Source organism: Bos indicus x Bos taurus, chromosome 11, assembly GCF_003369695.1.
Source record: "Bos indicus x Bos taurus breed Angus x Brahman F1 hybrid chromosome 11, Bos_hybrid_MaternalHap_v2.0, whole genome shotgun sequence".
NCBI classification, from domain to species: domain Eukaryota; kingdom Metazoa; phylum Chordata; class Mammalia; order Artiodactyla; family Bovidae; genus Bos; species Bos indicus x Bos taurus.
In genome coordinates, this window is record NC_040086.1 from 98,348,826 (window position 1) to 98,373,770 (window position 24,945).

Genomic DNA, 24,945 nt, shown 5'->3' on the forward strand with positions numbered 1-24,945 from the left:
CCCTTTTCCCCTTAGTGGCCACAAAGCAATGAAACACTTGAACGCAAACTTGAAAAATCATTGAGCTCTTCTACATAATTCAGGTGCTGTCGTAACCTCTCAGTTATTTAGCATCAACATTCAGCTAAGGGCACCTCAATAAACCCCACCTGAAAGAGTACCATGTGCCTCCTAGCTTACTAGGTGTTAAATATTTGTCTAGCCTTCAACAACTCTGGTTTGTATTTATGTAAAAGTGTCACTTGTCTCTGATTATGAAGTCGTCATTTCCCCCTCTGAACCATGTTGCCTTTGCATATGTTGGTGTAATTTGGTTGATTTCCCATTGCAGGACTATCTCGGGATTGCCCACATTATGCCACATTTCACTTTTCATTCACTGTGAAGGAATAGGTCAAAGAGGAACTGACATGGTTTCTCCTGTCATTGGAGGGTACCTCTTCAAAGTCAGCAAATAAGCCACCTTCAGTATTAGACCCTTATTCACTTCTGGCCCCGTAAGGTGCTGGTGAGCAAAGGATGACAGGGATTGGCTGAACAACCCTATGTTATTCAGTCCCTCAGTCGTGTCCAACTCCCTGTGACCCCATGGACTGCAGCACTCCACGCTTCCCTGTCCTTCACTGTCTCCTGGAGTTTGCTTAAACTGAGTCAGTAATGCTGTCTAACCATTTCATCCTCTGCTGCCCTCCTTTCCTTTTGCCTTCAATCTTTCCCAGCATCAGGGTCTTTACCATTGAGTCAGCTCTTCCTGTCAGGTGGCCAAAGTATTGAAGCTACAACCCTAGTGTTGCTCAGTCTGGCTGGCTGGCTCTTTGTGACCCCATAGACTGTAGCTTGGCTTAGCGATTAAACCTCCACCTCCTCCAGACTGTAGCCTGTCAGGCTCCTCTGTCCATGGGTTTTTTCCAGGCAAGAATACTGGAGTGGGTTGCCATTCCCTTCTCCAGACAATCCTAGACTAGTGGGCAATAAAGAACCAGGGTCCCCTAGAAAGCCATTGCCAGAATACCTAGCTCAGCCTATTTTCCTGAGATGGTGTTTTTTTTTTCTCCTCAGGGTTTAAATGTGTATTCTGTCTAGATGAATGCTTTGGAGCAAAGGCTGAATGAACAGCACTGGCTGAACCAGAGTTCCAGTCTAGTCAAATGATGGAGGGGGTGGGGGGGAGGTCCTGAGAGATTTTGGATTCATTCCTAATTTGGTATCGTTTGGGTAAGGCTTTATTTTCCCACATATACATTTTTACAGTGTCTACCGACAGGGCCAAGACTTCTTAGGGGGCGACAGGTATGATATTAGCCCATTTTACACCAATGACATGGGAGAGAAGGAGAGATTTCTTCGGGCGGGAGCCAGGTCGTAGCGGGGTTCCGAGGAAGAGGAGGCTGACCCGGCCCGGAGTTGGACCGGCCACACAGGCCTTACCCCGAGGCCAGCAGGCGGCGCTGTCCGCACCTGGGCCTGCCCCTCTGGCTGCAGCGACCCGGCGGCGACTGGAGAACCCCCGGCCCGGGAAATGTCCCTTTCTGGCCTTGTATCCCGGGGCGGGGCCCAGTGTCGCACGGGAGCGGGAACCTCGGCCTCAGATGAGGCGCCCTGGGTTCCAAATTCCGCCGGGACGTCGGATCCGGGGCCTCGGGGTCTGCAGTGGGGCTCGATCCCGCGCTGCCGAGGGGCGGCGCTGATCCCCGGCTCCTGCCAGGGCCAGCGGAGCTCGGGAGGGGGCGCCGGATTCCGCGTCTCCGGCGCGACTTCCCGGGAAGTTTCAAGTTGGAAAGCCTTGGCGGCGGGGGCCGGGGCTTCCGGAACCGGAGTGGTCGAGAGGAGGGGCAGAGCAGCGGGAGCGGCGACATGGAGGAGGGGGCGCAGCGGCAGGTGAACGGCGCCCGGAAAGGACGGGCTGTGGGCGTGGGCCAGGGTGGGGGGGGATTCGAGGGGGTACTCGTTCACTGCCCCGGGCTCCGGCCGGGCCCCCCAGACCCCTTCCCGTGTCCCTTACCAGTCCCCTGCCCTGGGCCCCCTACATCTCCGCAGAGCAGATCTGAGCCCTGGGGGGGATGGGGGGGTGTAAGTGGTTTCTGCCCCCCCTGGAAATGTCCCCAAATCACCTCCCAGTGACTCAGAGCCTCCGTCGGGCCAGCCCATGAGCACATCTGAATCCGCAGTCAGGGCCACCAAGGGTGGGCCCGAGAGTTTCCTTAAAATCTATTCTACCAGGTAGGACTCTAAGGTCGATGAGCACCCGCTGGGACCGCAGAGGGGGCGGGTGCAGGCACACGGGGACCACTTCTCGGGGCGGGGGGGAAGAGAAGCATGTGATCAGCAGGCGGAGGACGCCGACCCCGCGTAGTTTGTGGGGTTCCTCCCGGAGCACACAGGCGGGGCTGGGGGACCCCCGGGGGAGGGGCATAGTCCAGCGCCCCGGGCGGGAACCTCCGGGTTCACTGAGGCTTCCAGCCCAAATGGCGAGAGGGCGGGGTTCCAGCAGTAGGTTCCCTGGGCCCTGGGACTAAGGCTGTGTGTTTCGTTATTGGGGGCCGGCGGGGTGGGGGTGGGGGGAGGTGTTGAGGAGAAGTGCTAGCCCTCAGCAAAGGGGGATGGGGACGTCTGTACAACAAGATCGGGCCCCAGACGCCCAGCGGAAAAGGAGAGGTGTGTGCGCACTTGGCGGGATTCCAGCCGGGAGCCGGCAGAACCGTGGGCTCCGCTCGGCTCACGGGTGAAGTGTACTTCAGAAGACTCCTTGAGTGCCCCCACCCCTTGGGCAACTCTCAGGACTGTGTCTGCCCCCTCCTTCCCTCCCCCTTCCTCCGGAGGTCCCTCGGCCTGTTCCCGCCGTGGCTTGTACACATTTTCCGATTTCCTGTCAATCTCCGCCCAGCAGCGGCAGCTGGGTGACTCAGGACCCCGGTGCCGGGCCCCCAGCTCCATGAGATCTTTGTTTGCTCAGGCCTTTGGCTCTGGCCCTCTGGCCTAAGGCCCTCAAAGGATTTCCTGAGGCCCGCCCCTGCCCTCTGACAGCCGGGCCAGCGGGCAAGAGGAGGCCTGGGGTGGGGGTCCTTGAGACTAGGGTGGCCACCCCTTCCACTGGGCGCGGGAGATGGAGCATGGAGAGGTAAGGAAGATCTCAGAGAGTCCTTGGGGTGGGGGTGTCATGAGTTACCCTGGGCTGAAGTCAGCTTTGGCACTGGTTGGTTTGAAACGGCCTCTGGGAAAGAGATTTTCCTCTTCTTGCTCCCACTTTGGGTGAAGTGGTGAGAGAGCCTTCCACTTCCTCCCAAGAGCTGAGCTGCATTGGGAGTGGGCCCCTGGAGACCTCCTCAGCCCCACTGGGCCTCTGCTTTGCCACCTGAGGGGTCAGACCCTCAAGGGAGCAGCCCTGGCTTCTTCTACTCAGGCCACGGTAGGGTATTCTGTCTGTCTGACCTCGGGGGGGTCCCTTCTCAGTGCCGAGCCTCTTTTTTTTTTAAGTTATTAAAAAAAATTTTGGTTGTTCTGGGTCTTTGTTGTGGCACACAGGTTTTTCTCTTGTTGCGGGCTCTTTAGTCGTGGAGTTCGGGCTTAGTTGCCCTGCGGCATACGGGATCTCAATTCTGTGACCAGGGATCAAACCTGAGTCACCTGCATTGGAAGGCGGATTCTTAACCACTGGACTACCAGGGAAGTCCCCTGGGTCTCTTTTCTGGCCGTCAGACCTTAGTGTGGATCCTAGACTTGAGAGCAGCCTGATTACGTGTGGCTGGCAGGGAAAGACTGGGGCCCAAGAGACAGTGCCTCTCCGTCTCTGTGTTTCGGCCTTGAGCAATTATGTCACCTCTCTGTGTCTCAGTTTCCTCATCTGTAAAATGGGGCTGATAACTGCACCTACCTCACAGGCTTGCTCTCAGGTTCGACAGGTTCATATCTGCACAGGTCTTAGAACAGAACACCCTATAAATGTTAACAGTTTTTTTTTTCCTCTTCCCCTTCTCTCCGATGGCAGACGACAGGAGTGTGGGCTGGATAAATAGCCTTGGGGCATCCGTCTGGCTTAGGGATACTCGCTCTGAGGTCAGAGTGGCACCCTGTGGGTCAGTCAGTCCTGGCTGCCATCCACACCTGCTTCTCTCCTCCCTCTTTCTGTGATGAGCGGAGGCTTTGGAGGTGGGGTCCCAGAGGCCTGATCCCTCTGCCTTCTGACAGCCTGGGGCAGGCCATCAGCCCCTGGAGGATGAGAAAGAGGTGATCCGCCGGGCCATCCAGAAGGAGCTGAAGATCAAGGAGGGTGTGGAAAACCTGCGGCGGGTGGCCACAGACCGCCGCCACCTGGGCCACGTGCAGCAGCTGCTGCGGTCGTCCAACCGCCGCCTGGAGCAGCTGCATGGGGAGCTGCGGGAGCTTCACGCCCGTATCCTGCTGCCCGGGCCTGGGCTGGGCCCGGCTGGTGAGTGAGGAGCACGAGGAGGCCCCTCGGGACGGGAAGTGCCAAGTTGACCCAGCTCCTTGATCTTGGCTCTGATCTACTCTCAGAGCTTCTCTTGAGAGAGCCCTGCCCAAGAGAGTTGGAGAGGAGCAAGCGAGGCATTGGGGGGTGGGGAGGGCTCTCGGCTCTGGGGCAGGCATTCATGTGCCCCACACTCTGCACACAGAGCCCGCGGCCTCAGGACCTCGGCCGCTGGCCGAGCAGGCAAGGGCTCGGCACCTGGAAGCTCTACAGAGGCAGCTGCAGGTGGAGCTGAAGGTCAAGCAGGGGGCTGAGAACATGACCCACACCTACGCCAGCGGCACTCCCAAGGTAAGGCCCCCTGGGGGGAAGAGATTGTGTTCTCAGATTATTCCAGAAGGTAGTGATCCAGCCCCTAATCTGATAGGGAAATGCAGCCTAGCCATTGATCCTGTAAGGGAGACACTCTACCCTTAGTCTGATGGGGGAGGCAGGCCCCAAATCTCATCTTGACTCCAATCCTTTGTCTAACAAAGAAGGCAAAACAGCAGGGTGATGGGAAATCCCAGCCCAACCCCAAGTCTAGTAGGGAAGTCCCAGCTCCTGTCCCAACTCCCAGCATGATGTGGAAATGGAGGCTTGACCTGAGCCCTTCCTTGTCTAGTCTGATGGGGGAGGCTCTGTTGCAGAGCTAGTCTAAAAAGGGAGGCTTGGAAGCTTCCTGGTTAAAACTGCACTTCTAATGCAAGGGGTGCGGGTTCGATCCCTAGTCAGGGAACTGAGATGCTCACATGCCATGTGGCCTGGGCCCCCAAAAATAATAATAAATAAATAATTTTTAAAAATAAAATATAAAAAATATTAAAAAGCAGAGACCTTACTTTGCCAACAAAGGTCCGTCTAGTCAAGGCTATGGTTTTTCCAGTAGTCATGTATGGATGTGAGAGTTGGACTATAAAGAAAGCTGAACTCCGAAGAAATGATGCTTTTGAACTGTGGTGTTGGAGAAGACTCTTGAGAGTCTCTCGAACTGCAAGGAGTTCCAACCAGTCCATCTTAAAGGAAACCAGGCCTGAATATTCATTGGAAGGACTGATGCTGAAGCTGAAACTCCAATATTTTGGCCAGCTGATGCGAAGAATTGACTCATTGGAAAAGACCTTGATGCTGGGAAAGATTGAAGGCGGGAGGAGAAGGGGACAACAGAGGAAGAGATGGCTGGATGGCATCACTGACTCAATGGATGGGAGTTTGGGTAAACTCTGGGAGTTGGCGATGGACAGGGAGGCCTGGAGTGCTGCAGTCCATGGGGTCGCAAAGAGTTGGACACGACTGAGCAACTGAACTGAGCTGAACAGGCTGTAGTTATCTGGTCTACTGAGGGAGGCTTAGCTTCAACTCAGACTGATGGAGGAGGCTTGGCCCAGTCCCTAGTCTGACCAGGAAGGCTCTGGCCTAGTCCTGGCCTGATGGGGTATGTGTTGCAACCCTATAGGAGAGGAAGCTGCTGGCGGCCGCCCAGCAGATGCTCCAGGACAGCCAGCTGAAGGTGGCCCTGCTGCGAATGAAGATCAGTAGCCTGGAGGCCAGCGGGTCCCCCGAGCCAGGTGAGGCCTGGCCAAGGGGGCTGGGCAGGGCGGAGCAGGGCAGGGGCCTGAGGCTGACCCCTCCTCCTCCCAGGTCCTGAGCTGATGGTAGAGGAGCTACGGCACCGTCTACGCATCGAGGCTGCTGTGGCCGAGGGTGCCAAGAACGTGGTGAAGCTGCTCGGTAGCCGGCGAACGCAGGACCGCAAGGTGCTGGCCGAGGTCAGACCGTGCTTCCTGTCTGACTGGTACCACCCTTTGTAGTGGCCATGATACCGCTCGACGGGTATCATGGACCACATGAGCAATGGCCATGAGGAAACAGGAGGCACATTCTTTTTATATATATAATTTTCTTTCTTTCTTTCTTTTTGGCTCTGCTGAGTCTTTGTTGCTGCTTGGGCTTTTCTGTAGTGGTGAGCGGGGGCTACTCTCTAGTTGCGGTTCGTAGGCTTCTCACTGTGGTGGCTTCTCTTGTTGCAGAGCACAGGCTGCAGGGCACAGGGATTCAGGGCTCAGTAGTTGTGGCTCTCAGGCTCTAGAGCACAGGCTCTATTACTGTGGTGCATGGCTTAGTTGCCCCAAGGCATGTGGAATCTTCCCAGACCAGGGATCGAACCCATGTCTCCTGCACTGGCAGGCAAATTCTTTACCACTCAGCCACCAGGGAAGCCCAGAAGACACATTCTTGTCTAGATCAGGGGTCTCCAACTTCCAGGCCGCGGACCGGTACCTCCTGTCAGATCAGCGGCAGCATTAGATTAGAAGTAAAGTGCACAAAAATGTTGTTTAGCCGCTCAGTCGTGTCTGACTCTGCGACCACATGGACTGCAGCACGTCAGGCCTCCCTGTCCTTCACCATCTCCCGGAGCTTGCTCAAACTCATGTCCATCGAGTCAGAGATGCCATCCAACCATCTCGTCCTCTGTTGTCCTCTTCTCCTCCTGCCCTCAATCTTTCCCAGCATCAGGGTCTTTTCTAATGATTCGGCTCTTCGCATCAGGTGGCCAAAGTATTGGAGCTTCAGCTTCACAAAAATGTAATGCGCTTGAATTGTCCTAAAACCATCCCTCCCGCCTCCAGTCCGTGGAAAAATTGTCTTCCACAAAACCAGTCCCAGCTGTCAAAAAAAGTTGGGGACCACTAGTCTAGACCTCATCCAGAGTGCCTCTGGGTGGCCTGAACCACTGCCCCTGCCATTACCCCAGGGCCCTGTATCCCCTGCCCGTATGCCTCCTGCAGGCTCAGGCCCAGCTCCAGGAGTCCTGCCAGAAACTGGACCTCCTGCGGCTGGCCTTGGAGCAGCTGCTGGAGAGACTGCCTCCTGCCCACCCTCTGCGCGGCAGAGTGGCCCGGGAGCTGCGGACTGCTGCGTCTGGGAACCCACAGCCTTCAGGGACGCTCGTGAAGCCCACTGCCATGACAGGTACCTGGGAGCCCATCCTACTTCAAAGCTCTCCTTCCCTTCCAGGGAGGAGCCTGGAACTCAGTGGGGAAGAATTTTGGAGAAGATTTCTAATCCCGGCTTCACCATCCCTTAGCTGTGTGCCCTTGGGCGACTGACACCCCCTCTCCAGACCTCAGTTTATCACTCTGTCAAATGGGGGTGGTAACAGCTCCTACTTCATAGGACTCTGGTGTGACAATTCAGTGAGTTGTTGCATGTGAAGTGCTCGAATTTTCACACCAACCCTATGAAGTAGGTGATGTTATCACCCCCATTTGACAGAGTGATAAACTGAGGTCTGGAGAAGGGGTGTCAGTTGCCCAAGGTCACACAGCTAAGGGATGGTGAAGCCAGGATTGAAAATCTTCTCCAAAATTCTTCCCCAGTGTGTTTCAATGAGGAACCATGAGAGTGTTAGGCTGGATTTGACAGTGTTAGGGAGCTCACAGCCCTGGAGACCTTGGTACCCAGTTCTGGGAAGTTTTCACTATTAGAAAGTTCTTCCTTATCCCAAGTGGATCTGACACGATGGAAGCCCTGAGCTTCCCACCTGGGACCCAGTGCCAACTAGAGGGCCCAGCCCCTGCCTGCACAGAGCTGGTACAGAATAGATAGGCCTTGTTCCATTGTGAGCAGAGCTGAAGGGGAAAAGTACAGGGACTGCACGGGCCCCCTCATCTGGCCTTGGGGAACCAAGGAATGCTTCCTGGAGGGGGAGGCATGTCCTTGAAGGGCTTATGGGAGTTGACCAAGTCGACAAGCTGGGAAAGGTGAGGGCAAGGTCTTATTTGTTGTTCGCTTGCTACGTCCTGCCCGAGTCTGTAACCGCATGGACTACAGCACGCCAGGCCTCCCTGTCCCTCACTATTTCCCAGAGTCTTTCCAAGTGTGTGTCTGTTGAATCGGTGATGCTATCCAACCATCTCTAGGGCTTGTTAAAAGGCCTAAAATTCAGGTACTTGAAGCTGCCCCATAAGCTGTCTTCCAGCTAAACACCCACATTCCTCCAGTCATTCTTTCTAGGATGACCTTCCCATCCTGAGCACTGCCTCGGTTTACAAGGTCTATCGGAGTATAACCCTGCAGGCCCCGACTCCCTAAATGGTGCTCTTTGGCCCCATGTGTGGCCTCAAGAGCTGCTAGAGTCCTACTGCTTCCTCTACCCTTGGAGGGACAAATCTCTACTGGTCCTCAGAATGAACCCACTTGGTTGGCAAAACACACTGGTACCCACAGCAGGAAGTGGGGCTGAGTTGGCACTCCTTTCCACTGAATGGATGGGGAAACAGGCCTTGGGAAGAGGTGGCTGGCCAGGCACCCTGCTCCTCTGGGGCTCTCGAACCTGGCATGGTGCTCCCTAGGCCCAGAGCCCTGGGCAGCATGCGGACTGAGGTCTGAGTCTGACTCCTCTGCCTCTGTGTCCCTGCTTCTTCCCACACATAGAGGGCTGGCAGGAGGGGAGGACCAGTTGGTCGGCCCCCAGGGTGGCCCCCAGGTGGCAGCCGAGGCCTAAGGCAAGCAGGCTGTTGGTTTGCTACCTCCGTGAGAAGGCAGCATTCCTAGGGTCCCAGCGACCCCTTGGAGGATGGTGTCCGATGATGGCCCCTCACTACGCTCCCCGACAGGGACGCTGCAGGTCCGCCTCCTGGGCTGTGAGCAGCTGCTGATAGCGGTGCCTGGACGTTCCCCCGCGGCCGCGCTGGCCGGGAGCCCCTCCCAAGGCTGGCTTCGGAGCAGAGCCAAGCAGCAGCGTGGGGGAGGCGAGCTGGCCAGTGAGTAGGGGGCCCGGGGAGCTGGGGAACGCGAAGGTCCCCCCACCACTGCTGGCCTGCCCTGAGCCCCACCTCTGGCCTTGCAGGTGAGGTGCTGGCTGTGTTGAAGGTGGACAATCGCGTTGTGGGCCAGACAGGCTGGGGGCCTGTGGCCAAGCAGTCCTGGGACCAGAACTTTGTCATCGCCCTGGAGCGGGTGAGGCTGCCCTTGTGTGGACGGGGGTGATCGTGGGCAGCAGGGTGGAAAGCTGGATGGGTAGTGGCTGGTGCCAGGCTCCACCTGACTCAATTTGGCCTCCCTGTGTAGGCCCGGGAGCTGGAGATCGGGGTCCACTGGCGGGACTGGAGGCAGCTGTGCGGCGTGGCCTTCCTGCGGCTGGAGGACTTCCTGGACAATGCCTGTCACCAGCTGTCCCTCAGCCTGGTGCCACAGGGACAGCTCTTTGCCCAGGTGCCTCCCGGCCCCTGCCCTCTGACCTCACGGGCCCCTGGCTCTGTTAGCGCGAGAGGGGCCTTGGAGACTGTGCTCCCCCACCAACCCACAGCTAGGAGTGGAAATTGAGGCCCTGAGGGAGGAGCTCTCCAGGGATGAAAGATTCCCAGCCGCTCTCTGAGGACTTCACAGGAGAGGAACGGCCTCTCCTTGTCCTGACAGCCCCGCCGCATGCACGACCCTGGACAAGTCCCTTTCTTCTCCAGGCCTCAGTTCCCCTCCTGGTACCAGTGAGGATGCTGAATCCATTCTCTGTGAATCCCTGTAGCTCTTGCATCTGTTGACAACGGGCTCAGGCTGGGATCCTGGAGGCTGAGGAGGTGCCCAGGGCAGGTTGGCAGGTGGGAGGGGACTGGTCTTCAGCCCTGCCCCCTGCCCCCACAGGTGACCTTCTGTGACCCTGTCATTGAGAGGAGGCCCCGACTGCAGAGGCAGAAACGCATTTTCTCAAAACGCAGAGGTATGGAAGGCTGGCGAACAGGGAGCAGCAGGGCTGGGCCCCTCCAGAGACCTCGAGACTGAGGCTGCTTCTGTCCCAGGTCAGGACTTCCTGAGGGCTTCCCAGATGAACCTCAGCATGGCAGCCTGGGGGCGCTTGGTCATGAGCCTGCTGCCGCCCTGCAGCTCCCCAAGCACCATCAGCCCCCCCAAAACGTGCTCCCAGACCCCAGCCACACCCCAGCGGGCCACCAATCCCGACTCGCCCAGGTGAGGAACCTCACTCACCCCAGGCTGCCTGCTTCTCTGCGGTGTCACCTCTCTCCAGACGCAGATGGTGCCTGCCCCGTGGCTCACCCTCTGACCTGTCTGTCTGTCTCGCGTGGCTGTGCGTCCACCCCCGCCCTCCCTGCCCGCCACTGTTCCAGCTGTCTGTGCCCAGTATATGTCTGCTTCTATCCCACAGTAACTTCCCACCCAAGAAGACCCCCTTGCGAGAAGAGATCCAACCCCCACCCAAGCCCCCTCGCCTCTACCTGGCCCAGGAGCCAACCCCCGAAGAGATGCCGGTGAGGGGCAGCAGGGCAGGGTTGGTCACCCTGGGTGCTGCCCAGGTCGGGTGGCAGGGCTGGAGGGAAGGAAGCCCTGCTCTGCCTTGAGACCCTCTCCCCTCGCAGCGCACCAAACGCCCCCACATGGAGCCCAGGATTCGACTCGAGCCGCCTCTGCCAGCCCCGGCTACCAGGTACCCCGGCGGGCTCACCTCAGTGTTTGAGACATTTTATCCACTCATCTGGGTATTTGCATGTCAGATGTTCACATCTCACCCTGGGCTCCTTGGCTTGCTCTCAGGTTCTCACTCGCTGAACCCACATTATTGAGCTCAGCCTGCCTGCCAGACCCCAGGAAACTGCAGTCCCGGGAACCCTGCCCCACCCCGGGCTCTGCAGCTCCCCACTAGAGGGGGACCACCCAGGATTGAACACAGGGGGTTTGGAGCGACTCCTGGTGGAGGCCCAGCCCTTTCTTGTTCTGGGGGCTTCCTGTATCCTCTCTCTTGCAGGAAACCCCCCCGGCTTCAGGACTTCCGCTGCTTGGCCGTGCTGGGCCGGGGCCACTTTGGGAAGGTAAGGGGCTGAGGAGGTGCAGCAGAAGGGGGTGGGCAGCCCTCAGCACATTTGCTAGAGGGCTCTGGGCTCTGGGGGGCAGTAGGCAGGGGAAGCAGGCTCCTGTACTTCCCACCTGGAGCCCAAACCTCTCTCTGGCCCCCAGGTCCTCTTGGTCCAGTTCAAGGGGACGGGGCAATACTATGCCATCAAAGCACTGAAGAAGCAGGAGGTGCTGAGCCGGGACGAGATTGAGAGGTGTGTGTTGAGGTTGGGGGTCTCCCAGTACCCCGGTGTCTGGAGAGAACTCAGGACTGCAGGCCTGGGCTGCACTGGTGGCTCCAGAAGGCAGCTGAATGCTGCTGGGGCTTTGAAGAAGTGACCCTGTGGGGCCAGCCAGGCCTGGGCTCTTTTATTAGCAACTGCAGTTGTGAACTGTGTACCTTGGGCAGGTCTCCTCTCTGTGCACCTCAGGTTCCTCATCTGTGAAATGGGAACAGGGTGGGGGTACAAGTTCGAGCCCTGTGCCAGCCCTGGGTACATATGAACCGTCACTCTACCTGCCTGGCAGTTTTAAGAGCCAGTGACCCAGGGGAGTTGTGTGGGTGACAGGGCACAGCCAGGGGAGGTCTTAGTTCCCTTTTGGGTTCCCTCCTTGCCTGTAAAACCCACGCCCTACTCTTGCAGCCTGTACTGTGAGAAGCGAATCCTCGAGGCTGTGGGCTGCACAGGGCATCCGTTCCTGCTTCCCCTCCTCGCCTGCTTCCAGACCTCCAGCCACGCCTGCTTTGTGACCGAGTTCGCGCCTGGCGGTGACCTCATGATGCAGATCCATGAGGACGTCTTCCCTGAGCCCCAGGCCCGGTGGGTCCCCCTCTCGCCTCTTCCCGCCAGCTTTCCCTGGGCCCTCTGTCCCTGGCAGCACCTTCATCCTGCTTCCTCTAGGGTGCCCATCAGCCAAAGAGCGCGTGCAGTCAGGGAGGTCTTGGTTCACATCTTGGTTATCAAGCCCTCACAGCCTTTGTGACCTCAGATCTCAGTGTATATGGCGGTGAACTGGGAATAATGATAACTGCTTTATAGGCTTGGTGCATCGGACATAACATTTAAAACTGTGGCGCCTAGGGACCGGTGAGCAGTAAGGGACTGACAGATGGCGTTGTTATGTCTTGCCCACCAGAGTATGGACTCTGGAGCCCAGATTCACGTGTCAGCCCTGTGACCCAGGGTGGGTTGTTTACCAGGAGTCTCAGATCCTTTTCAAAAAATAGTCATGATGAGGCTTCCCTGGGTGGTCTAATGCTTAAGAACCCGCCTGCGAGTGCAGGGGACACAGGTTCGATTCCTGGTCCAGGAAGATCTCACATGTCTCGGAGCAACTACCGAGCCCAAGGGCTGCAACTACTGAAGCCCGCACACCTTGAGCCCATGCTCTGTAGCTGAACCTATGAAACAGTTATCATTACCCGCAATTCACCGCAATGAGAAACCCAGGCACCACAGTGAAGAGTAGCCCCTGCTCACCGCAACTAGAGGAAGCCTGTGCACAGCAACGAAGACCCAGCACAGTTAAAAAAAAAAATGCGTAACATTTTTTAAAAATTAAAAAAAAAAAATAGGCATGAGGGGACCAACGGAGGCTGCCAGGAGGATGCCAGGATGGGCATGTGGACATTTGGTGTCATTCCTGGCACAATCTAAGGGCCTGGGAAGGGTAGGCTGTTATCAGAAGGAGCACCACCCCTGCCCCATGAGGCTCCTCCCAGCCTCTCGCCCACATCTGACGCTGGCAGGGATATCGGGGGTCCCCAGGCCATGGCCACCCTGGTGCCTCCCTGCCCTGTCTCCACAGTCCTGGGCCTGAACTCCCTCCTGCACCAACCCTCCAGGTTCTATCTGGCCTGTGTGGTCCTGGGGCTGCAGTTCTTACACGAGCAGAAGATCATTTACAGGTAACTTGCCCCCAGGATCCTGGGGGAGTAGGCAAGGGGGTCAGGGGCTGCCCTCCTCCTGGGCTGCTATGAGGCGGGGCCGCTGTTCCCTGGGCCTCAGCACTTCTCAGCTCCTTCGGGGTCTGCCCTGCCTTGCCCTCAGAGACCTTAAGTTGGATAATCTTCTCCTGGACGCCCAGGGTTTCCTGAAGATCGCGGACTTTGGGCTTTGTAAGGAAGGTGGGTGCCTCCCATTTAAGAGCCTGTGTCCTCCCGCCTTGCTTGCTCCACTGAGGCCAGCAGGGTGGCAACGAGTGGCATCTTCCAGAAAATGTGCCTCCCAGCCCTCCTTCCAGGGACCAGCTAGACGCATGTCCTTGGCTTGTCCTTCCCCGCCCTAAAAACTTGGAAAGACCCCCTTGGCCTCGGCCGGAGGGAGAGCCTGGGCTAGGAGAGGGCACTGGGTTCTGCTTTCTGCATGGCCCTGGCACACAGGCTTTGCTGAGACTCATGTTCCTCATCTATCAGGTGGCATAAAAACCGTTCCCACCTCCAAGGATGCGGGGCAGGGCTTGGCACGAGGTTCCTTGCATGGGGTCCTAAGGGTTGGTGGTTGATTCTTACAACCAGAGGTTCTTGTGGCTGCCACAGCACGCTGGCATCAGTATGGGTGTTGGTTGGCAGGGATCGGCTTCGGGGACCGGACAAGCACCTTCTGCGGCACCCCGGAGTTTCTGGCCCCCGAGGTGCTGACTCAGGAGGCCTACACGCGGGCTGTGGACTGGTGGGGACTGGGCGTGCTGCTCTATGAGATGCTGGTGGGCGAGGTGAGTGTTGGATGGGGAGAGCTTCTGGGGCCCCCAGGTTGGGTGGAGGTGGGGGGGTGGCGCTCCCTGCTGAGCCCCCTCCCTGCAGTGCCCGTTTCCAGGGGACACCGAGGAGGAGGTGTTTGACTGCATCGTCAATGCGGAAGCCCCGTACCCCCGCTTTCTGTCGGTGCAAGGCCTCGAGCTTATTCAGAAGGTAATTGCTGCAGGGTCCCGGGCTGGGCCAGAGAGCTACTCGTGGCTCTCCGGGCTCCCTACCCAAGAGGCTGGGGGCAGGCGGCAGTGCCTGGGGCTGAGCGCCCTGAATGAACCCTGTCCTCGCCCCCAGCTCCTCCAGAAGTGCCCCGAGAAGCGCCTGGGGGCAGGCGAGCGAGATGCTGAGGAAATCAAGACCCAGCCTTTCTTCAGGGTGAGCGGTCGTGCCACGGTGGTCCCGGTGCCTGGCGCAGAGGGAGGGGTCGAGGGCCCACGGGGGTGCTGTTCCCATCATCTGAGGTACGCCTTTGCCCCCAGACCACCGACTGGCAGGCTCTGCTCGCCCGCGCCGTCCAGCCCCCCTTTGTGCCCACCCTCTGCGGCCCCACAGACCTGCGCTACTTCGAGGGCGAGTTCACGGGGCTGCCGCCTGCCCTGACCCCACCTGACCCCCGCAGTCCCCTCACCGCCCGCCAGCAGGCTGCCTTCCGGGACTTCGACTTCGTGTCTGAGAGATTCCTGGAGCCCTGAGGGCCTCCCGGCCTCTCTACCCCCTGCCCGCTCCCCCACCCCGGACGGTTTGAGCCTCTGCTTTGCCCACCTGTCTGCCCACCTGGGCACCCTGGGATTGATGGGCCCTTGGGGCTCGAGGTGGTGGACATGGGGCTGCTGTTGTGGGCACTGCTCAGTCACCGGGCGAGTGCTGCCCACCCCCTTCTCCCAACCTCCTCTCCCCTGCCTGCTGCGAGACCTAGACCAGAAAGAGTGGCACAGTGAGGAATGGTTTGTTTTTTTTAATACTTGACTTGCTTTATGGTTCATTAAATTTATAAAACTGTGCAGTGGACGCAGTCTGGCTTGGGGGGTGGGATGGAGATGTTCGAAGCCCAGGTGTCTCTTTGTGCCTGAGCCTCCACCATGGGTCCTCTTCCTTTTCTTCTGCCTGGGGAGGTCAGGGCTGCCCACCGAGGCTGGGTATAGTCCCTCGGCTCTACTCTGAGGCCTGGAAGGAGTGGGCAGGAGTGAGGAGCCCCAGGCCCTTGGAGGGTCGACCCCTCTGGGTTCAGCCTCTCTGGTTTTCAGGCACCAGATGGTAGCCCCGGCTTCCAGCGACCCTAAACAGCTTGGCTACTGCCTTCCTCCTCCTCGTCCTCGGCCCAGAGGGCCTCCCAGGACCCCGAGGGCCATCCACAGAAGAAGTGGGCCAGGTTGCGGGTCAGGCCACGGTCGAAGGGGTTGCCAGGGCGCTGGCGGAGGTAGGCGATGCGGTGGGAGGAGATGAACTCCCAGGTGGTGGTGTTGCTGGCCACCAGGTAGAGGTGCGAGGCTAGGAGCAGGCCGGCCACCAGGGAGAAGAGCGACAACAGCAGGAAGGTGGCGAACAGGAGCCCGCTGGACCGCAGCCAGAGCCCCCAGGGCTGGAAGAAGCGGAGGCCAGACCTGCAACGGAAGGAGAGCAACAAGGATCCAGAGCTGGGTCGCCCGAGGCGATGGCCGTTTGGGGGAGGGTCCGAGGCCCCTGAAGAGGGAGCCTGGGGGGTGCTGGTCCTCCCCCACACCCAGGGCACCAGGGAAACCCACCATGCCAGGTACAGGGCCCACAGAAGCACCACCAGTTGCAGCGCCAGGTAGGCCACGAAGAGCGGGTGGTTGCGCTCGCCCACACAGTTCTCCATCCAGGGGCAGTGGTGGTCATAGCGGCGGACACAGCGGCGGCACTCACGGCAGTGCCGAGCCCGCAGGGGTTGCTGTGGGCACAGAGGGAGTTGGGCCTCAACACCGGCTCCCCTCTAGGCCCAGCAATGAGGACGGGAGGTCAGGGCTGGCATCTGGGAGGGCTTCCTGGAGGAGGGGGGTGAGGCCAAGGAGTCTCGGCCTTGCCTGAGTCCTCCCACCGAGGTCCCCGCATCACCCACCAGCACCATGCAGTATCTGCAGCGCCGAAGGGGGATGGCCTGAGGAACCATGGCTGTCTGCTCTTCCTTGGCCTCCTCCTGAAAAACGGGGGACAGAGGATGAGATGGGGGTCCCTTGGGAGGCAGATGAGACTTGTGGGTGTCTCCCTTGGGGGCCAGCTTAGCTCTGGGTGTGCACATTTGGGGGCCCATCCCATGTGTCATCGAGGTGGTAGAGTGGGGCAGGGTGCCCTGGACTGCGAGGTTGTGTGACTTTTGCCAGTTACTTCCCCTCTGGACCTTGGCAATTTTCTCATTGTAGGACGGGGCCCTAGGTCTGGCAAGACAATTCCCTGGGATTCCCTAGGAAAGCTCTCAGCTAGGTCTAGCATGAGACTCCCTGGAGTCTTGAGTTCCCTGGTGGAGGGAGGAGGGCTTTGGGCCTCCTCGTTACCTGGGGCTGAGGCAGGACATTCACGTAGCCCGGATCCATGAGTGACACGGTCAGGTAAAGCAGCAGGGAGGCCAGCACGAGCAGCAGGAAGGTGAGGGGCAGGAGCAGCTCCCCCTGCTCTTCCCACTGCCGAAGTGCTGGAGAGGCCAGAGGGGGAGAGTGAGGCCAGGACCATGGACCGGCGTGGCGGGGGAGGGTGCAACTGGAGGGGGGAAGTGTGTCCCTGGCTGAACAAAGTCCTGGAAATGGGGTTTGATGAATGGTCGGGTGTGGCCACTACATAGGGTGCAGGAGGGAGAAGTTCAGGTTTGGGAGAAGAGAAAAAAAGCAGTTAATCTACACTATCTCTGGAGGGCAGTAGGGAACCATGCAAGCTTACAGGGTCAGATATTTTTCTGAACTGCTTCCCAGGTGGCACTAACAATAAAGAAGCTCCTGCCAATGCAGGAGACATAAGAGACTCGAGTTCCATCCCTGGGTTGGGAAGATCCCCTGGAGGAGGGAATGGCAATCCACTCCAGTATTCTTGCCTGGAGAATCCCATGGACAGAGGAGCCTGGTGGGTTACAGCCCGTAGGTTTGCACAGTCAGACATGACTGAAGCGACTTAGCATGCATGTTTCTGAAAGCCTTCTTAGTGCTAAAGTAAAGATGGATCAGAGGGGAGGCCTATCCAGGACACAGAGAGGAGCGTGTCTGGGCAAGGGTAACGGCAGGGGGGTTGGCCAGATTGGAGGTAAGGGGTGAGGGGACCAGACTTGGCTGGATATGGGGTACAGGGAGGAGGACTCTGGCTCTGAGATGGGAAGAGGCTGGCCAGGTCAGAGATACACAAGAAACAGAGAGAGAGAAGGGTGTGGCTGGCAGGTTGGAATGCTGTAGGGGAGTCCAGGCCACCTTCAGGGTCCAGCCCATGGAGGTGACTGAAGGTTTGGGGGAAAGGGGTGGAGGGCTGAGCAGGGAGAGGCAGGAGTCAGCCAGCCAGACATCAGAGTATGGACAACTCAGGTGCCCCTTGACTGTAAAAGGGAGTGGAGAAGAAAAGGAGGTTGCAGTGGGGGGTTTCTCTCTGGTGGGGAGACTGAGCAGGTTTTTAGGCTAAGGGGTGAAGCCAGTGGAGGAGACTCAGGTCTTGGGAGGAAAGTGAGAATGCCCCTGGTCCAGGAGGTTAGGCTGCAGCGAGGAGGAAGGGGTGGGGCTTGTGGTGGTGGTAGTGAGGAAGGGCGAAAGCCTGTGCTGGAGGTGCCCTGTGGCAGGTAAAGAGGGGGAAGGATGGAAGCGGGTGGGTGGAATGAATGAGCGCTCACAGGGATGAGAACAAGAGGGACAGGCTGTTCCCCTATGCCGTGTCCTCTTGCCTGAAGGTGGGGAGCCCAGACTTGGGGCAGCTAGGGCCACGCAGGGATGGGGTGGGCGGGATGCCAGCCCTTCATTTAGCTGATCCTCGGAATCTTGGAGTCAATTCCTGGGAAGGGTCGGGCGGGTCCCAGGATCAGGGAAGATGGGGTCTCGAATAGGTCGTCGGATCAGGTGGGCACCGGGTGGGTCCTGGGACAGGCAAGGGTATCTGGCAGGGATCAGGAAGATTCTGGGATTAATTAGAGATCAACTGGGTATTAGGCGGAAAGCAGGTGGCTCTTGGAATGAGAGGTGGGAGAGGGCCTCTGGCGCTGGAGGAGTCGGGGGAATCCCAGGATCTCCGAGGGGTTCGACAAGGGACTCAGTGAGACCCAAACATCTGAGGAATCACGCGGGATCGGGTGGGTCCGGGGTCGCGAGGGTTCCGGCTCACCGGTATCATGCAGGAAGAGTACCAACGTGATCCCCCAGGTCAGCACAGTATGCCCGGTCCGCACCAGGACCCCAGGGGTGAGGAGCGCCCAGGGCGCCATCGCCTCGGCCCCGGGCCCCACCCGGAAGAAGCGCTCAGAGGGGCGGGCCCTCCGAGGAACAAGGCCCGTGGCCACCCGGGGATTGGCGGATACGGGCTGTGGGCGTGGCCGGATCGGGCCAGGGAGGCCGCCTATTGGGCGACAGCTGCGGTTTAGTAGGCCCTCGAGCCAACAGGTGCCTGAAGAAGCTGAGGGCGGGGCCGGCGCGCGCGCAGCCGGTAACTCCCCCAGCTCCATCCTCCACCCCCCCGACCTGAGCATTCAGGTAACTTTCAAAAACCGAGCTCCCGTTGCGAGTCCCGACCCAGTCCCGTTGGAGTTCCACCACCCGCCCCCAGGCCACAGCCTCACGCATGCGTCCCGGAAGATCCAAGTGTTGTGACTCCAGGTGGCAGAATTGCGCCCGCTTCGGAGATGAGATGCTCGAAGCCTCAAGAGAGGCAGGACTAGCCCAAAGTGACTCCGAGGTGATAACTTTACCTCCGTCTATTCATTTTCAGATTTTGCAGACAGGATGAGAGCAGAGTGGAGGTACGTGGTAGCAGATTCTGGCTATGAGGGGCCCGACTGGGTCACAGCCCTAAATCCCAGCACTGCCCCTTCCTACCTGTGTGCTCTTGGGCAAGTTACAAAACCACGCGGAGTTCTGTTTCTGTCTATATGATGGAGATGATAATTGTACCCCTCCTCAGGTGGTTGGAGGACTAAATATTGGAAATAGTGTCTAGTACAGGACTGACTTGTCGCCTCAGCTGTAAACCAGCACCTACATTGCCCAACCTAGGGTTTCAGGCTGATCTATGTAAAGTGAAAGTGAAAGTAAAGTCGCTCAGTCGTGTTCCACTCTTTGCAGCCACATGGACTGTAGCCTACCAGGCTTCTCCGTCCATGGAATTCTCCAGGCAAGAATACTGGAGTGGTACCATAAAGCCTATGTCATTCACTACTTACATTCCTTTACTGTGTTCCCAGGGCCTTCCCCTTCCAGCCCTGCCTTTCCTTCTTTTCCTCCCACTGATACCAACATCCACCTTCCTCCATCAGATTAGTGCCCTCCTGGCTCCGCAATATACTCTTATGACATTTGTTGTTTTTGTCAGCTCAACATCCCTTTTTCTGTTGGAGAACTGACTCCTGTGTGGATCTGGAAGAACTATGTCCCTCACTTATAGGGTGGTGGGAGAGAGACCGTGGGCCTGTGACTAGAAGGCAAACAGGGTCCTCATCTCATTATCCCCAGTGATTGGACCTAAGTGGTGGGCATGTGACTTGGCAGGGTCAATCAGAATCATTCCATGAGAGTATGCTATAGATGCGGAGAGAGAAAGGGGCATTCTTTTGGATCTCAAGCATGAGAAATAGGATATAATGGCAATTGGCAGCCAGTTTTATGCTATGTGGTGAGAGATTCTGGGAGAAGAGGAGGCCAACTATAAAGAGATGTAGAGATAACCAGCACTGAAGTAGGGAGTGAGAAACAGTCTTTTTTTTTCTTTTTTTAAGATATTTATTTATTTGGGTGTGCTGGGTCTTAGCTGTGGCATGGAGGATCTTTAGTTGCAGCGTGAGGCATTTTTAGTTGCAGCATGTGGGGTCTAGTTCCCTGACCCCATGTGGGATCTTCTCGGACCAGGGATCAAACCAATGTTCCCCGCATTGGCAGGGGATTGAGCTCAGGCCCCCTTCACTGGTCGTGCAGAGTCTTAGCCACTCGACCACCAGGGAAGTCTGGAGAGATAGTCTTAAAAACATGGTCTGAGCCCCTAGATCTGACTGTTACTAAAGCTGATCTTAATACTAGATTCCCAGTTGCATTAATGAATGAAATTCCTCTTACCTTTGACTAACTTAGGTAAGTGTTTGAGTGTCTGTCACTTGCGGCTTTGTCTTAATCACTGCAATGGTTGCATGGCTTAGTGTGCCGAGTGGGGACATCTACTAATTATGGGACTTCCCTGGTGGCTCAGTGCTAAAGAATCTGCCTGCCAGTGCAGGGGACACTGGTTTGATCCTTGGTCCAAGAAGATCCCACATGCCTTGAGGCAGCTGAGCCCGTGAGACATAACTACTAAGCCTGTGCTCTAGAGCCCGAGACCCACAACTACTGAGCCCACATGTTGCAACTCCTGAAGCCTGCATGCCACAGAGCCGTGCTCTGCAGTGGAAAGCCCAAACGTGGCAACAAAGAGTAGCCCCCACTCACTGCAGTGAGAAAGAGGAAGCCCACACACAGCAATGAAGACCCAGCACAAACAAAAATAAATAAATTTTAAAAAAGAAACAATCCTGAGGATTCCATGAGTCAGCCCCTATGCTGGTGTCAAAGATTAAAATAAGGTTGCTCATTAGTTAAATTTGTAAGGACAGATTTTACTCAGTAAAATACTAAAATACCGCAATAGTATTTTACAATACTATTGCAGTAGGGAAGAGGATCCAACAAGAACTGAATGTAACTTTGATTTGTACAGAGGTGATTGGGTATTTTAAAGGGAGAATGAGGGAGTAGAGATGGGGGAGGGCAGGGGCTTGATGAGACTCAGGGAATTGAAGACTTACAAAGAGCGGGTCAGGGTAAATGCTCATTAAGCCAACTGTGTCTGCTAGCTGGCAGCAACTGAAGTTAGGCTTCTGTCCTCCCTTGGAGACTGGGAGACAAAGGCCTGATCCTTCCTGATGATTACATTTTAAAGGGATGGCTTTCAGGTCCTTGAGAAAGATGCTGCTGAGTTATAGGAGGTACAGATACACCTCAGAGGGACAGAGGAAGCATTCACAACTTTAAGCTGTTTTTAGTAAATGCTCTAAGAAAGGCTATTCAGATGTTAAACAGAAAATTCGGTTTTTTTTTAATATAATTTAATTTTTTAAATTTTTTGCTATGCTGAGTCTTGGTTGCTGCATGGACTTTTCTCTAGTTGTGGTAAGCAGAGACTGTTCTCTCTAGTTGTGGTGTGCAGGCTTCTCATTGCCGTGGCTTCTCTTTTTGCAGAGCACAGGCTCTGGAGCATGGACTTCAGTAATTGTGGCACGTGGGCCCCGTAGCTGCGGCTCCTAGGCCCTAGAGCACAGGCTCAGTAGTTGTGTGGGCTTAGTTTCCGTGGCACGTGGGATCTTCCTGGATTGGGGATCCATCCTGTGTCTCCTCCATTGGCGGGCGGATTCTTTACCACTGAGTCACAAGAGAAGCCCCAAACAGTAAATTCTCTTGGCAGCCTGGAGGTTTCTTGGGCAGGCGCTTTAACAGGGGCAGGGAGGGGGGTCGGTCAGGTAGGGTCATCTTCCAGGTGTGATTCAGGGCTGTTAGAAACTCTAGGTGTGAAGTCAGAGGAGGGAGTGGATGAAATCCCTGGAGCTGAAGAGTTTGTAGTTTTCATAGGCCGAGGTTGAGGCCTGGTGGAGAAGAGGGCATGGAGCTGGCTCCAGTCTGGTCTAGCAGAGAATCTCTCACTGGGCGCTGGGGACACACCCACTTGGCACGTGTGGAAACAGGTCCACCTGATCTGGGACCAGCGCCTGGACTGTTCTTGGGGAAGAGCTCTCCACCGTTGGGTGTGGCCTCAGTACTACCTCGGGGGCATGGAGAGCACTGCTGAGAGTTACTCTGGGACAAATAGCCGGTGTAAACGCGGACTCTGCTGGGCAAAGCCCAGTCACCTCACGATTTGGCCCCGGCTCCTTCATCCCCTCCTGTTGGCGCCCCTGATCCTTCCCTCTGCTGTAGCCACAGGGGCTGCTTCATGGTTCTCCCTGAAAGGCCCTTCTCCTGGCAGAGGCCCTCTGTCTAGGACCCCCCCTTTTCCTGGCCCTCTACAGCCAGGCCTGGCAGCCCTGTCTTCCTGCTGGATTCAGCTCGAAGGTCTCCCCTTGTGAGAAGCCTCCCCTGCCCGCACCGGGACAGCAGTCCTGCTGGCCCGCCCGAGGGGCCTGCTCTGTGTTCCCTTCTCCCTGCTTCTCACACACCATCATCATCTCGTATTTAACATTTGTCTCTACCATCAGACAGCCGTTGGAAGCAGGGACCCTGTTGGTCTGTGGCCAGCTGGACCCTCAGTGTCTGGGCACAGGGGTGTGGAGAGACCGCAGAGGAAAAGCAGGTGTTCCAGCCCCATCTGCTACTGCCGAAGAACGAATGCTTTTGAACTGTGGTGCTGGAGAAGACTCTTGAGAGCCCTTTGGACTGCAAGGAGATCCAACCAGTCCATCCTAAAGGAAATCAGTACTGAATATTCATTGGAAGGACTGATGCTGAAGCTGAAGCGCCAATACTTTGGCCACCTGATGCGACTCATTTGAAAAGACCCTGATGCTGGGAAAGACTGAAGGCAGGAGGAGACGGGGACGACAGAGGATGACATGGTTGGATGGCATCACCAACTCAATGGACATGAGTTTGAGTAAACGCCGGGAGTTGGTGATGGACATGGAGGCCTGGCATGCTGCGGTCCAAGGGGTCACGAAGAGTCGGACACGACTGAGCGACTGAACTGACCAAACTGCCACCTGTCCCCTTGGGCCGGGCCCACAAACTGACCCGATGCACCCTCCCGTCACTGCTCTCGCCCTCTAGGCCCAGTGCCCAAGCCAGCCCAGGCCCCCTCTCCATGGCCCCATCCCTTCCACAAAAAAAAGACACTCCGCTCTTCTCCACTTTGCACAAAAATGTATTTCTGTGACATCCCAAAGTACAGACATTTACCCAGGCCCCGGCTGGTAAAGCGATGCGATGTGAGCTCTGCCTGGGGTCTGGCACAGGCCATGTGAGCATGGAAGGGAGGGCAGATGGGGCCCGTGTGCTGAGCGGAGGGGCCACAGGGCAGCTGGCCTTTCCCAGGGCTGGGGTGTGGGGGGAAGACCCCAGGGGAAGAAAACCGGGTGCCTCTCCCTGGGCTGCTCATCCCGCCTCTTCTGTCTGGAGGCAGGAATGCCAGGAGAATCGGGAGCACAGGCCCAGGGAAGGAGGGACGAAAAGCCACCCCTTAAGGGCCGCCTACAGTCAGCTCTGCTCCCCGGCCCCTTGTTCCAGACAGGGCCTCCTCCCTGCTGTCGGTGCCATGAGAAGCACCGGAGAAGCATCAGAGTGATGTCAAGGGAGGACCACAAGTTGTTTTTGAGATACATTTGTGTGTCTCACACACTTCTCTGAAACCCAGTGCAGAGGTTTCCAAGGGGAAGCCTGGGGGCAAGGCAGGAGAGGGTGGATGCTGGTCTGGAGGTGTCTGCCTGTGGCCGCCAGGGAAGGCTGGCGTGTGGACCCCCCTGCCCGCGGGAGAGGTGTGGGCTCCTCTGGGCCACGGGGCAGGCAGGGGCGAGTGAGGCAGGCTCAGTTCTGCTGGTGGGGTGCCTGGGCACCGTGGGGGCTGCAGGCTGATGAGGGGTGGGGAGTGAGAGAGCAAGCCCCTGGCCCCCGGAGCTGTTGGCTTCCAGGGCGGGAGGCGGGTGGTGGGGTGCGTAGGTTCCGGGTATGTTTGGCGGAAGGGGCAGTGGAGTCTGCCCGGATTCTGACCAGCCCTGGGCTGGGGCCTTCCACAGCCTGGGGCCTGGTGGGAGACTAGGACGCAGCCTCCATAGCAGCGTGGCCTCAGGCAGGCCTGGCCAGAGGGCAGCAGAGCCACTGGGCGCCTTGAAGGCCCTCTGGGGCTGGGACTGCCTGGACCGAGGCAGGTACGGCTCACTCCCTCACCCCAGAGGCCCACAGCCGGGAGCACCAAGGCATTGGGGAGACCCAGTGGGGTTAGTTTTTAATCCCCAAACCCCATCAGCTGCACCGAGGAACCTAGACGGCGTTCTCGGGCTTCGGTGGGTGGGTTAGGAGGCTGGAGTGGGCTCTTGGGGGCCCCACTGCCTCTCTGAATGGGAAGCGAGGCCAGGGTCGGAGATTACAGGGCACGGGCTGGACACTCACAATGTTAGAGGCATTTAGTCTGGCAGGGGTGGGAGTGAGTGTGGCAGCGATGAAGGCTTTGAAAGTAGGGGCTTGAGGATGGCCAGGGAAGCTGCAAGGACTCAGGGGGTTATTTCTTTTGTTTTTGTACAGAAATCATACACACAAAACTTCACACTTCCTAACCAAAAAAAAAATAATATATATATATATATATAATATATATATCTCACTAATGTTAAGGAAAAGCGTCGGTTGTGCAAAAGTTCCCCTGTGTCCCTTCGTCCAGTGGGAGGCTCCCCGGGGCGTGGGGATCTGCCAGCTGGGAGGCTTGAGCGCGCTTCCTCTCGACCTCGTGGTCCAGAGCAGTGGCGGGCCATGGTGGCGGAGGCCTTATCTGGACGTGTCCATGTTCTCCTCTTTAAAGTTACTGCAGTGCTCAATAACCTTGCTGGAGACAATGGGAGAAAGAGGATTGGAGGGTGGGCTTGCACTGGGGTGGGCTCAGCCCCTCCCAGCTGATCAGGCTGCTGGATTTGTTGGCAAGTGTTAACCATCATGCTGACACTGAATGAGATGATGTGTGCCGAGTGGCTGGC

At 57.5% G+C, this 24,945-nt stretch overlaps 3 protein-coding genes and 1 long non-coding RNA gene across 10 annotated transcripts in view; 2 read left to right on the plus strand and 2 right to left on the minus strand.

The window, feature by feature from the left end:
- Positions 1-1,507: 1,507 nt before the first annotated feature.
- PKN3 (protein kinase N3) lies at positions 1,508-15,060 on the plus strand. 5 transcript variants are annotated; one of them, XM_027556483.1, is made up of 22 exons: positions 1,509-1,878; positions 4,186-4,426; positions 4,632-4,777; positions 5,922-6,033; positions 6,107-6,234; positions 7,255-7,438; positions 9,085-9,231; positions 9,318-9,427; positions 9,539-9,682; positions 10,109-10,184; positions 10,264-10,432; positions 10,629-10,731; positions 10,840-10,907; positions 11,226-11,289; positions 11,435-11,526; positions 11,956-12,132; positions 13,158-13,220; positions 13,363-13,439; positions 13,884-14,026; positions 14,115-14,222; positions 14,355-14,391; positions 14,540-15,060. In XM_027556483.1, exons 1-22 carry the CDS (start codon positions 1,855-1,857, stop codon positions 14,668-14,670), a joined length of 2,544 nt encoding a protein of 847 aa, XP_027412284.1. In that variant the 5' UTR covers positions 1,509-1,854; the 3' UTR covers positions 14,671-15,060. The 5 variants fall into 5 exon arrangements, 4 of the variants coding, with proteins under 4 accessions (XP_027412284.1, XP_027412280.1, XP_027412283.1 ...); XM_027556479.1 differs by having other exon boundaries at positions 1,517-1,878; positions 14,355-14,435; XM_027556482.1 differs by having other exon boundaries at positions 1,517-1,878; positions 6,107-6,222; positions 14,355-14,435.
- On the minus strand, positions 15,000-18,510 carry ZDHHC12 (zinc finger DHHC-type containing 12). The gene is made up of 5 exons (XM_027556491.1): positions 18,363-18,510; positions 16,571-16,707; positions 16,138-16,215; positions 15,803-15,969; positions 15,000-15,661 (listed from the first exon to the last, which is right to left on the minus strand). The coding sequence occupies exons 1-5, from the start codon at positions 18,460-18,462 to the stop codon at positions 15,337-15,339; spliced, it is 807 nt and encodes a 268-aa protein (XP_027412292.1). The 5' UTR covers positions 18,463-18,510; the 3' UTR covers positions 15,000-15,336.
- Positions 18,144-23,165, plus strand: LOC113901716. The gene is made up of 2 exons (XR_003513513.1): positions 18,144-18,993; positions 22,465-23,165. It is a non-coding gene; the product is annotated as an uncharacterized LOC113901716 (long non-coding RNA).
- ZER1 (zyg-11 related cell cycle regulator) overlaps positions 23,109-24,945 on the minus strand; it is a 30,144-nt gene continuing 28,307 nt past the window's right edge. For all 3 annotated transcript variants that reach the window (XM_027556484.1, XM_027556486.1, XM_027556485.1), the window contains exon 16: positions 23,109-24,797. In XM_027556484.1, coding sequence (XP_027412285.1) covers positions 24,740-24,797 — 58 coding nt within the window. In that variant the 3' untranslated portion in view covers positions 23,109-24,739. The remainder of the gene's footprint in view (positions 24,798-24,945) is intronic.

Excerpts from the sequence above, each read along its gene's own strand:
- PKN3 (XM_027556479.1), top strand. The coding sequence starts at position 1,855 with ATGGAGGAGGGGGCGCAGCGGCAG. Across the intron at positions 11,290-11,434 it reads GCCGGGGCCACTTTGGGAAG|GTCCTCTTGGTCCAGTTCAA; the intron begins GTAAGGGGCTGA and ends TCTGGCCCCCAG. Across the intron at positions 14,223-14,354 it reads GCCTCGAGCTTATTCAGAAG|CTCCTCCAGAAGTGCCCCGA; the intron begins GTAATTGCTGCA and ends CCTCGCCCCCAG.
- ZDHHC12 (XM_027556491.1), bottom strand. The coding sequence starts at position 18,462 with ATGGCGCCCTGGGCGCTCCTCACCCCTGGGGTCCTGGTGCGGACCGGG. Across the intron at positions 16,708-18,362 it reads ACTCTTCCTGCATGATACCG|CACTTCGGCAGTGGGAAGAG; the intron begins GTGAGCCGGAAC and ends TGGCCTCTCCAG. Across the intron at positions 16,216-16,570 it reads ATGTCCTGCCTCAGCCCCAG|GAGGAGGCCAAGGAAGAGCA; the intron begins GTAACGAGGAGG and ends CCCGTTTTTCAG.